We start from the raw sequence: 13,309 nt of genomic DNA on the forward strand, positions 1-13,309 counted from the left end.
TTCTATTTTTTTGACAGAGTTTCCAAAACCAAAATAATCTGATTTTTTTACAAGGAGTCACCGACAAATCCTTGAGCCAACCCTAAAAAAATCAATTTTTTTTTATGATGATTTACCCATGAAATAATATGATTTTTGAGTGCCCGGGGTTGAAACACATGGATATTCGATCTCATCTTTTATTCATCAAAACATAAAAATTATTATTCTAAACTATTCTAATGGATTAAAAATATTAAATAAACCATGGAGCAACATTAGATTATGTTCTTGAATTCAATTTAGGGTTCTTGAGGGTGGATCATGCTTGAAATCCATAAACAAGACTCGATAATGATGAAATTCATGGTAAAAAGCATAAAAAAAACAATAAAACATGAAAGAAAGTATAAAATCTCACCTTGGATGGTTGCACCTGCAAGGGAGGAAGGAGGGCTGCTGGAGAGAGAGAGAAAGCAAGAAATAATGAGAGGAAAAAGCCTTAGGGTTCGACCTCTCCTTTTGACCCCCTTTTATAGATTTTCAAAATCCAATTTTAGAAAGAAAGAAACTTTCCTAATTGATTTTCGAATAAACACATGGGGGACAAATTTTTGTAAGATTCCTAACCTAAATGGACTCTAACTAATTGTTAATTAACACCTAATTAAACCCTAGAAAGACCAAATGTGGCGCCACCTAGTATGGCCCATATTTGTTTTTTGAAATTTTGATTTTGAAAGCTTTAAATACAAAGTTAAAAATCCAAGTGAGAATATAAATTTTAAAATCAATTTTGAACATCCTAAACTTCTAACCTAGTTAGGACACTGACAAAACCCTAAATGATCTTTGACCTTTTCCAAATGTGGCGCCACCTAGAGTGGACCCCACTTGGTTTTTCAAAAACATTTTTAAAACTTGAAAATGAAAGGTTTTCAAAAGAGGTTCAAAATTGGAATAAAAATTGAAAGTTTTTAAACCAAATAGAGTTCTAACTGGATCGAAACTCTTCCAGACATGGTGCCAACTGAGTGGGCTCCACATCAGAGTTTTGAAAAAGTTGAAATAAAGACTGAAAATGGTTTTAAAATAGAGTTAAAATCGACAGATGAAAATCTGAGGTTTTGAAAATAGAGTCCTGAGCGGAATAAAACTCTGGACCATAGTCCTGAACCAATTAAAACTCTGAGATTTAGTTTTTTTAAAAGCCGACTAAATAAGCTTTTGAAATATTTTATCAAAACTGATGAAAATAAGTCAGAAAATACAGTCAGGGTTAAAGTCCTAACTCAACCGAAACTCTGAAATAGAGTCCTGAATCAACTGGAACTCTGCAAAATGGCTAATTTTTGAAAAACAAGTGAAAAAAATAGAAACAGAGGTAGAAACAATAATCATGATAGAGTTCTGATTGCATTAAGACTCTGAGACAGAGTCCTGATCGAACTAAAATTCTAAATTCTTGGTATTTTTTGGAAAACAGATGAAAGAATTTTTTAAAATCAGTGGAAATGACAACAAGCAGTGAAATTGAAGAGTTTTGGTCCAACTAGAATTCTGGGGACAGAGTCCTAATTTGACTAGAACTCTCCGAATTTTGAACAAACAATAAGATTTTGAAGCTTTTCGCAAAGTAGGTGAGAACAAGATGAAAACTGAAACCAGAATTAGAGTCGTGATTCAACTGGGACTCTGAAACAAAGTCTTAATTTGACTAAAACTTCTAAAGTTTTGGGTTTTCTGAGAAAACAAATAAGAGAGTTTTAGAAAACAGGTGAAAATAAGATAGAAATTGAAGTCTGGTTCAGAGTCGATCTGATTAGGACTCTAAAAAAGAGTCCTAATTCGACTAGAACTTTAAGGAATTTTTTTTTCGGGAAGCAAATGATGAGGTTTTAAAAGGACTTTTGAAAACAAGTAGAAATGAAACAAGAAAATGAAACCAGGATAGAGTCTTGATTCGATTAAGATTCTATGATAGAGTCAAAAAATTTTGAAACTCTGTGATAAAATTGTACCAATTTTGAAATTTGGTTTTTTAAAAGATAAATAAAGAGATTTTTGAAAGATTCTCTCAAAATTGATGTCAGGATCAGAGTCCTGATCCAGTTGGGACTCTTTGATTAGAGTCATGGTTCAACTAAAACTCCGAGTTTTTTACTTCTTTCAAAAGATTTTAGAAGATTTCCTAAAAAATAGGTGAAAACAACAACAAAAGATAGAGTCCTAATCCGACTGAAACTTCGAAGAAGAGTCCTAATCCGATTGAAACTATGAAATTTTGTGTCAAAATAAAAGATTTTAAAAGGTTTTCTAAAAAATATGTAGAAATAGCAATAACACATAGAGTCCTGATTTGACTGGGATTCTGAAAAAGAGTCCTAATTCAGCTAAGAGTCTGAAATTTTGGCTCTTTTGAAAGTCAAATGAGAAGGTTTTCGAAAACAAGTGAGAAACAGGGTAAAGGATAAAATCGAGATAGAGTCCGCCTCAATATCTAATGGATAAAGCTTCACATTATACAATTCAAACGCTTTGTCTCTATCTTTATTATTCTCAATCTTCGTTATATTTTGGTATATTTCATAAACTCATATAGATGAGTCTGGTCGATAACTTTTGTAATAGTCATCCCATTAAACGACAGATGATTTCTTGTTTGACGAGCTTTTATTGATTGCTAACATGCACAACACATAAATTTAACCATATCATTATATGTTACAATCGCCTCCCAAAGTATATAACAATACAAATTATCCCATTCATTAAACAATCACCAACATTACAAATCATCGCAATATTTGGCTTCGTAAGTAAACATCGTTGTAAGATTTAGCAAACTTAAGTACAAATCGCTACTACTTTAAATGTATAAATCGTTGTTGCTTCAAACTTACAAATCGTTGTAGAAATCTCAACCTTTATAAGTACATATCATTGTAACGTTTGTGCTTCATACGTAAACATTGATATACGATTCATCAAACTTAAGTGCAAATCGTAGTAATTTCATTAAATCGTTACTGCTTCAAACATATAAATCATTGTTGCTTCATAAGAAGAAATCGTACTAACTATTTTTCGACACCCAAAAGTTGGATATGTACAAATCGATTTGTTTCAGTATGAAAATAAGTGTTATTTAACATGAATAGTACAACCACTTTTAAGATTTAACATTCAGATTTACAAATCAATTTGTTTGCATAATGAAACCTTACACGGATCTCACAAAAATGATACGAGTTTTGGTAATTCGATAGTGGAGGAGAAACACCCAGAGGTAGATGCAACTGATGGTGGCAACGATGCTGTCACTATGCAGACGATGACAAAGGATGCTCCAAGGACAATAGATGACGACAAATGGTGCTCTCACAGCAGCAAACAATGAGAAATGTTGCTCCGGCAGCAACATACGACTGAAAAGGGTGCTCCGACGGTAGCAGACAACAACAAAAGGTGTTCCGATGACAACATATGACGACAAATGGTGCATCGTCAAAAAGATCTTCTGTTACAACAGATGGTGCAAAAGTTTACAGTTTAGGGTGAAAACAAAATGTTTGAACTTTTAAGAGTTAACATCATCCTCGACATTCTGGAAAGAGGACATTTTTGTCATTTTTTCGAATCATCGTTTCACTTTTCTAGATGAAAGTCATTTTTGTCATTTTTTTTAACTGTCGTTTAGTGGTGGAAAAGAGTACTTAACTTTTTGCAATCACACCGGACTCGCTAAGTGATGCTGACACAATGGGATACGATCCCCACCTGCTTATATAAATGGCGCTCATTCGGACCCGAACACACACACACTGTTTCCGGGGGGTGGGGAACATATAACCTGCACGGGTCTTCGGGGGAGAACACACAACCCCCTCTCCCAAGAGTTGGTTTTGAGTAAAATTAGGCTTCTTAAAAACTCGATTTCACCCCTTCTCATCCACACAAGGTCTAAACATTAAAACGAGATCTTCAACGCTGAGACCCTTGATGTATTATGCAGAATGCGGTAGCCGGTAGGACGAGCGAGTTCGCCGGGAGAAGTAGGGTTGTAATGAAACCCTAAACTCTCTCTCTCTCTCTCTCGTGCTGCGGGATGTGGAAGAAAAGGGCAATCGTGTCGACTGTACCCCATTTAAATGCTAGTCGATCATCGATCTTCACAATACACACCGATGCCAAACTTCAAGGCACTCACTTTCTCACTCAAAGGTTGGCTCCGCAATCTGTATCCGTGGAGCCTTATCTCATTGTTCCCGGGCCCTTCTCATCTCATCCGATGTTCTCAACAGGAAATGGGATGCCCTGGTCATAGGTGGAGGGCACAACGGTCTGACTGCTGCTGCTTACCTCGCCAAATCGGGCCTGAAAGTGGCCGTCCTTGAGAGACGCCATGTCCTTGGAGGAGCTGCCGTAACCGAGGAGCTTATCCCTGGTTTCAAGTTTTCTCGATGCAGTTACCTACAAAGCCTGCTCCGCCCTTGCATCATCCGGTCAGTACAATCTCACGCTTCGCTGCTCTTTTCCGTGCCCAAATAAACCGTGGGCTAACCAGTAATCGGCATCATCTCTCGGTCCTATTTCCTGGCTCTTCATCACTGTTAACGCGTTCACTATATAGCTAATCGTTCTTGCAATTTTTCTAGAGGAACTTGTTATTATCCTTTTACCTGGACAAATTTCTCCATTTTCTCATTCCTAGCGTTGACAGGTGATCCAATCATCCGCCCATTACTCGTTCTTGGACAGTTGTTCTCTTGAGTGTAGGTCCCTAAAGCGTTGCATCGTTTGCTTTGTGTATTTCTACATCTTATCTGTCTGCAGATTAGGTATATCGCGGTCTTTAAGTAGAGCCTTGTACCGTTTTCAATCCTTGGAAGATGTCATGGTTGCTGGTCCAGCACCCTGTGTCTCATGTCTCATAGTATTTCTTGATTGATTTAACTGTTTACCACGTTGATTTTGTCTAGGGAGCTCGAGTTGCCAAGACATGGCTTAAAGCTGTTGAAAAGGAATCCATCATCATTCACTCCTTGTTTGGATGGACGCTATCTTCTTCTAGGACCTGATGAAACATTGAATTATGCAGAAATCTCAAAATTCTCGAGACGTGATGCTATTGCCTACCCAAGGTACCGATTGTAGATCAAATGTAGTACGGTTTTACATTGAGTTCCTTCATCTTCTTTCTCAAGTTACGCTTGGTGCACATCTTGAAAAGCTCAAATTTTAGCCCATCAATGATGATATTTTGGTGACAGATTTGATCAAGTGTTTACATTCTTGTGAACAAAGTTCAGGTAAAATTTGACTCTTTTGATCCACATAAAGAGCACACACTGATTCTCATAGAAACTTTTAGTTAAGCTATCTGTTTGAGAGCAAAATAGAGGATTAATCCTTACGAAAATGCAAAATCTGGTGATATGCCTTCTGATTGTGGGATATTTTGCTCAATCACCATTCAACTTTGGGCTGTCAACGACCATAATCTCACCCTGCCTTGCTTTTCTTATTAACCTAATAACTCAAATTAGATGTTTCAAATGTTTTTTTTTTTAATTTCATGAAGTACATCCAAGTCAACCTACTAAAGTCACTCACAAATAAAGCCCTTAGGAAAGTAAATTGATCATTTGAAAATAAAGTATAAACAAAATACTTTTTAGATTGTTTTAGTTGGAGGGAAACACAACTACCAACAATTGAAGAAGTTTAAAAATCTAATGATCATTCTAAATTGGGCACGATCCATATCTGGCTCCTGATTATGAGACTCGTACTCCTCTTAGTCATGAAGGAGACATGTAACTGTCTTCTTGCTTTGAAGAAAATCAAATAATTTTGCTGAAAGCTTTGACACTAAGTTTTCTTTTTAGCTTTCACTGAGATAAACAGTGATGTGATTGAACCTTATTTGAATCCAAGGGATATTAATCTTTACTGTTTATTGAGGAAATAGGAGTACCATTATTCAGTCTATGAAGATATCCCAACTTCCTCCTTTGATGAGCCTTGTCTTTATGCACATGTCCATACTAAAACATGACGTGAGTAAAAGCATAGAAATGCTTTATTGGTGTGCGAAATATTTAAAAAGAATTATAAGGCTCCTTGTTTGCAACCAAAGTAACTTATGCTAGAGGTATATTTTTGACACTTACCATGGGGTTGTAATTGTAAAATATGCTACTTGACCACACACACACACACACACACACATACGCGCACACACACACACACACAAAAAGAAGCAAAAGGAGTTTACCAACACAATGTGATTTGTCCTTCCTTGTTTAGAAGCCTTTTGAAAAAGGGTTATATTTTGAAAAGGTGTTATATGTTGAAGACTAAAGAGGCATGAGTTATTCATTGATTGTGTGAAGTGGACTTTTGAGACTAATAGTGAGTCATAAGGAAATTACATTTTTCACAAGAATGACAGAATATGGAACCCTTTGCCATTTTTTGGAGTTGTGTGATTTTATGACACTATGTTGGACGAAGCGAACTTTGATCTTCTTGAAGTAATTCGAGTATAAGTTTTCCAAAGTTTTATGGCTTGTATCAAGTAGAAAAGAGGCTTGGCAAGTCAGCATATCGTTTGAAGTTCCCCCCTACTGCGTTGGTTCACCCGGTTGAAACCATTTCGAGGAGATCCCCCTACGAGTGAGTTTGATGCCCTTGATGAGAGCGTGCCCGCATGGAGCGATTCAGGCACAAGTTCTTGATTGCATGGGATGAAAGCGGGCCCAAATAAGCAACTTGGATGTGGGAGGATACATTGCGGAAGTTTTTGCACTTTTCCCCTTGTTGGCAAGTAGATGGGAAGGGTGGTAGAACTGATGCAACCCAAGGAGACTCACCCACGCCCCAGGCATGAACACACCCACACTGAGCTAGGCGCTCGGTGCACAAGTCCTTTAGGCATAACTTTTGGTTTGTTTAGTCTTTTTAATTTATGGCATTTGAATTTGAGTTGATTGTTGGAATAAGATCAGAGGCCCAACTTGTGGTGACCCGGATCTCGTTAGGGCAACTCTCTCTATATAAGCAACTTATGAGAGAGCCCAAGTTTATGAACTTAATTCTTAAGTTTTTTTAGTATCTCTTCTCTCTCTCCTCCTCCCAAGGGGACGCCCCCCTCTCTCTCTTTCCCTTTCTCTCTCTCATTCTTTCTTTTTCCTCTTTCCCCCCTCTTGCCTTTGTCTTCTACCCCTTGTCCTTTCTTTCCCTTCTCTCTCTCTCTCTCTCTCTCTTTCCACCTCTCACCCTTTCTTTCCTTTCCAGTCACTTAAGTCGCTTGCCTTGGGCCTTCCCCCCATTGCATTGACGTGAAGCCCTTTGTTTTGGGCGTGAACCACACACACTCTCTCTCTCTCCCTCTCTTTCACACCCCTTTCTCTCTCACCTCTCTCTCTCATTCCCTCCCAGGGGTGGCGTAGAGGTTGTGGTGCCCTCACGTAGTGGCCGTAAACCTCTAGAAGCTCCACAACCCATATCGAGAGTACTGGAGCCGGTCCTTGGTCACTGCAGCCTTTCTTTATGTTTTGGAAGACCAGATCTGTCCCAACAACATGTTAGAGCCTTCCATACCTTGTAGCAGATGTCCAAGGGCATATTTGAAGGCCTAGTAGACTCCCAAGGGTCTGCTTAGATCGTTGGAGGTCTTGTCACTCTACCAGGGAATCAATAAGCCTCCCGAGGGTTCCTCCACGTCTGTTGAACGTACTTGAAGCATATTCCCCCTTGCTGCTATTCCTTCCATTGTGGGTGACGTTCATAGGTCATCCCCTATGTGTTGAGACCCTCCCTACTACTGTACCAGCCTCCCGTGCACATTTGAGAGGCTTTGAGACCCGAACGTGCGGTGGATGTCCTGCAACCGTCGAGTTCTAGCTCGGGTGACATGATCACGCAAATATATGTCGAATTTTGATGTAGAGAACATGGGCCACACCAAGTGTTGTCCCAAGAAAATCCCTTCAACCTTAAGAGAACCTGACAAACCACCAAACGCCTGCTTTACTTCATCAAGAATGTATCCCACAAGAAAGGGCAAGATAGGGAATCCACATTCAAGATAACCAAACTATAGCTAATAAGTACAACACAACAACATTAGAAAGCTATAAGGACAAAAAGTTCATCCCTAACCCAATCTCTACTAGAATGCATTCCGTTCCTTCTGTAATAAATGCATCAAGACTTATAACATTCTACATTGTCATTAAAGGCAGGGAAAGAAGGTCAAGTTTGGATAAGTTGATCCAATCATCACATAGTTCAGGAAAGAATCAACATCAAAGAGTTCAGTTGGTTGCTTAAAATAATGATCATGTAGTTGGAAAATATGTTGTTCGTCTAGACATGATGTAGCCAACCAAGAGATATGGCTATCAGGGTTACTAGGGAAAGGGTGAGTAGAATAGAGAAGCAAGTAGTAGAATTCTCGTAAGGCTGCCAAGGAATGTGCTTAGAGAAGATTGTCTGTAGATATTTAAAATGAAATGCAGTGAGCTATTAAGTAAAAACCACATTGAAATTGCAATTCAGGATCAGCAAGGACCTGATGAGGTTGAATTTGTATTAGGATATGAATTTTGACCAGGTCATTATAAAGTTCAAGTTTAAACTTTTGGAGTCCAAAACGACATCCTCTAGACTTTTGTTCAAAATATTAATTAAACTAGAGGATCTTAGCTTTTTAACACGCTAAAAATCTGGTCAATATGATATCAGAGTAGGAAGTTATGATGAAAACAATGTAACTTGTTAAATGAAAATCCTTTTTTTAGGTAGGTCCCACTTTGAGTGCATTTTGATCACTAAAACGATTGAATTTGGTTTTGCACTTAAAAGATGAATTAAAGTTGAGGATTTAGCTTTCCAAAACACCAAACAGTGTCTCAATCTGACATCTGGATATAAAGTTATGGCTAAAATAAGTTACTATATCATAATGGATCTGAAGTATGACCCGATTTAAACATAAAGATATGAAATTCCATTATCCAATCCGTAGAAAACCTGTAGAAACCCCATCCACACATGCCATTTGGATAGAAACCACCCAAAAGTTTATCTTTGTCTCCTTAGAGCCTAAAAAAATGAATATTCTTAAATCCTATCCTACCCAAAGTAGTACCCTTCTTGGATGAGTCTTATCTTTCATAAGGATAATAACATATCCATATCGGTTAGATTTAAACCTAAAAATTCTTAGATCCATTTCCCATTATAGAATTCCTATAAATAGGGGTAGCCCCCTATAGTCTTGGGAATTCAAAAATTTGGAAATAACATACCTGAGTGCTGGTCCTGTCGAAGAAGCCTACTCAAGCCCTGTCTGCACTCTATCTTGAAGCCATTGAAAAACCCTCGTACCTACGAAAAGGTATTGACGGACTAAAAAGAGCGAAAAAGAATAAAATGGACCCTCGAGTATGAAAAAAAGTACTTTCCAAATCTTTAGTTTGTTTATTTTGATTTTATTTAATATTTTGATTTGCCATTGCGGTTGAAGGGAAAATTTTATAGGACGACTATTAGACCCGCTTTACTATATGGTACGGAATGTTGGGCTGCCAAGAGACATCATATTCAAAAAATGAGTGTAGCTGAGATGCGGATGCTTAGATGGATGTGTGGAAATACAATAAAAGATAAGATTCGGAATGAAGAGATACGTAAGAAGGTAGGTGTTGCACCCATTGAAAATAAGATGCGAGAGAATCGTTTACGATGGTTTGGACATATTCGGCGAAGGCCTAATGATGCTCCAGTTAGAAGGTTGGAGAAATGGGAAAATATATTAGTTAAAAGAGGTCGGGGTAGGCCTAGGAAGACTTGGATGGAGATGATAGGAAAGGATATGAATGCTTTGAACCTCACCGAGGACATGGCGTTGGATAGAAATGATTGGAGGAAAAGGATTCATGTGGAAGACCCAAAATGAATTTCTTTTTTGGTTCATATCGCTGACCCCAATTGTTTTGGGATGAAGGCGTAGTTGTTGTTGTTGTTGTTGTTTAATATTTTGATTGGTGCTTATACACATTTGATTTTTATTTACATACTTGAATACACGACGGTGCGATTCGAGCTATGGAGATCAGACAACTTGTCTAAACATTTGATTTTTATTTGCATACTTGAATACACGACGGTGTGATTCGAGCTATGGAGATCAGACAACTTGTTTAAACTTTACCTTTCCTCCAAGCAAAGGACGATTAAGACTCGTATACAACATCTCCACATATATCAAAAGGGATTTCACAAAATCTGGGTAAGTGAAACCTTTCCCAACTTACAATTTTTTATCATCAGGAACTTGAGATCACAAAAGGCGATAGGATTGCAATATTGAAAATGATTGAGGATCCACATTGGCCTGTAAAAGAGGACCCTCTATCGTCATCATCATTTACAGTAAATATAAAAATAGACACCAAGGCCAACCTCTGATTCATACACATCCAATGCCCTTAGGGCTGTTTCAGGTTCTTAATGGAAACTCCAGAATAAGTGAATTGAACCCAAGTTCCATTTTATCAAGAGTATGGAGCTTCACCTCAAATTTGTTAAATGGAGTGAAGAATTGATTCAAAGGTTTGAAATTGAAACTTAGATTTTTGAATCTAACTTAGAATTGGAAATAGATCTGGAAGAAGAGACTTGAAATTCCAAGTCTTGGAATAATCAGAGACTTGAAAATAAATCGTGAATTTTGAAGAAATGAAGAAAAGGGGAGATTTGAAACTGGGATAGAATTTTTGAAGTGAAAATGAATTTTCAAAGTTATAATGAACTTTGAATTTGGTTTTGAATCTAGATTTCGAATTTTGAGATGAAATTTTGAAAGGGAATTGAATTTTCAAAGTTAGAATGGACTTTGAATTTGGATTGATTTTCAGGAATCGATTTTGAAAAAGAAAATTTTGAGTTCAGAACCTAAAAATAGGAATTGAATTTGAATTTAGATTTGAGAAATAGATTTGAAATTGGCTTTGGAAATGAGAGTTGGAAATGAAACTGGATTTGAAATCTGGAATGGAATTTTGATCTGAAATCTGGAATACTAAATGAAATTTGATCCAAAGACTGGAATCCAAGATGAAGTTGAATCCGAAATCTAGAATTCTAAATGGAATTGAATCCAAAGTCTGGAATCCAAGATGGAATTGAATCCGGAATCTGGAATCCTAAATGGAATTGGATCCGAAGTCTGGAATCCAAGATGGACTTGAATCTGGAATCCTAAATGGAATTGGATTCGAAGTCTGGAATCCAAGATGGACTTGGATTTGAAAATCTGAATCCAAGGTGGGTTTGGATTCGAAGTCTGGAATCCAAGATGGACTTGGATTTTGAAAATCCTAAATGGGATTTTGAAGATGGACTTGGATTTTGAAAATCCAAATGGGATTTTGAAAATCCAAATGGGATTTTGAAGATGGATCTGAGTTTTAGAAATCCAGATGAAACTCAGAATTGGATCTGAGAAATCCTGAATCGATTTTAAAATAAAAAAAGGAGGAATTTTAAGAAAAATCAATTTTCGGAGTGAATACTAATTTTTAAAGTCCGATTTAGGATTTAAAACTTAGAATTTTGGAATTTTGAGAAATAAAAAATAAATCTTAAATTCAGACTTGAATTCTGAAATCAGAAGATGATCTGGAAGATTTGGGAACCTGAAGTGAAGAATAAAGAATAAAACTTGATTTTAAAACTGGCATTTTTAAAATCAGGTGATGAATCTTGGAATTTCAAAGCTTGAATTGAACTTTGAAATTGGATTTTGAATCGGAATATAGAAGTGAATTCGAATTTTCAAAGTCAAATGGGACTTTGAAATTGAATTTTGAAATAAGATAGAAAGATGAATTGAAATAGAAATTGAATATTGGTTTGAGAAATGAAGAAGATATTTAGAAATATATCTCAAAATTACTTGGATTTTGAAAAAGAATTTTGAAAATATGATGTAATTTTATCCTAAATGATGAAATGAATTAAAGAATTTGAAATTGGATTTGAAAAACATATTTCATTCTTTAAGTGAATTGAAATAAGATTGAAGATATAATACATTTCTGACTATAGTCATAAAATGTATTATATAATAATCATATTTAAATTCAAATGAAGAATAAAACACATTTTTGGTGCCTTTATAGAGTTTAAAATGAAATTAACTTTCAATATATACTGACTATGACCATTGATATATATTTTGAGTTAATTTTAAGTTAAACTCTGATAAAGGAGGAAAATATTTAGAAAAATATGATGATTTTTTGAAAAAGATCCAATGTGGATCTAATATTATTCCATAAAAGATGAAAATCATAAGTTTTGTTCATACCTTGACTCTGGCCATTGATGCAAATCGTCAACTTAGGGTTTAATCACTTCTTATTAGAATGGTGCACGTGCCATTCGTGTTCCCATCCGTGACTTTTTGAAATAAAAGAGAAAATGAAACAAACAATTTATGATATTTGTATGCTCATACATTCTAATCTAAGAGCTGAAAAGTAAAACTTCTCATTTATCTCTAACTATTTCAACTTTGAATGGGATTTGAAATTTAAATTACTAAACTAAGCAGGAGAATAACTTTTTCTACCTAATTCCTGCAAAATTCAAGTTAGTACAAGATGAAAGATATAGATGGAAGGAATTTGGCAAAATATATTATTGAATCCAAAATGTAATTGATAAAAGACTTATACATATATTTTATACTAATGAAAATGTAATGGAAATGGCAAAATATGACATTTTTAAGCTAATGAAGAAGAAATATCAGTGTATAGGTAATATCCCAAGATGATGATGAAGAATGGATGTGGAAATATATAAATGATATCCTAAGCTACTTAGGATATATATGCGATATATTTTCTAAATGAAAATGTGATGCTTGCAGTTGATGAGGGAATGGGTATGACTTATGCTCATATAAGGTTATTATTAAGGGAAAAGATGTAGATGCAGCTTATCCAAGGGCTGGACTGTTACTAGATAATATACATGGGCTATTATGACGGCACCAAGTGATTTCAACTAAATGCTGTGAAGGTGTTGATGCTACCGGGGATTGAAGCTGTATGAGTATGCTGGATTATGCTTGCTGTGTAAGGGTGAGATATGTGAGGATGCTGAGTGCCATGTGAATGAAACTGATAATATACAGCAGTACTGTGGTGTGAGATATATATGGACTGTTGTATGTGAAGATAGGCTAAGTGAATGCCCAGGAGACGAAGCAAGATGTTCTTTGATCCTTTGATCGACCGGGCTTTTG

The 13,309-nt window shown here is 36.2% G+C and overlaps 1 protein-coding gene across 2 annotated transcripts in view; it reads left to right on the forward strand.

The window, feature by feature from the left end:
• Positions 1–3,921: 3,921 nt before the first annotated feature.
• LOC149841556 (FAD/NAD(P)-binding oxidoreductase family protein) overlaps positions 3,922–13,309 on the forward strand; it is a 115,274-nt gene continuing 105,886 nt past the window's right edge. The window contains exons 1-3 of one of the 2 annotated variants that reach the window (XR_016430718.1): positions 3,922–4,203; positions 4,284–4,484; positions 4,962–5,123. Coding sequence is in view for 1 of the 2 variants with exons in the window: in XM_089998525.1 (XP_089854651.1) it covers positions 4,088–4,203; positions 4,284–4,484; positions 4,962–5,123 (479 nt within the window). In the remaining variant the exon portion in view is untranslated. The remainder of the gene's footprint in view (positions 4,204–4,283; positions 4,485–4,961; positions 5,124–13,309) is intronic. The other variant, XM_089998525.1, reaches the window with a different exon arrangement.

The sequence above is a fragment of the Nuphar pumila genome, chromosome 3 (assembly GCF_984573655.1).
Source record: "Nuphar pumila chromosome 3, dmNupPumi1.hap1.1, whole genome shotgun sequence".
NCBI classification, from domain to species: domain Eukaryota; kingdom Viridiplantae; phylum Streptophyta; class Magnoliopsida; order Nymphaeales; family Nymphaeaceae; genus Nuphar; species Nuphar pumila.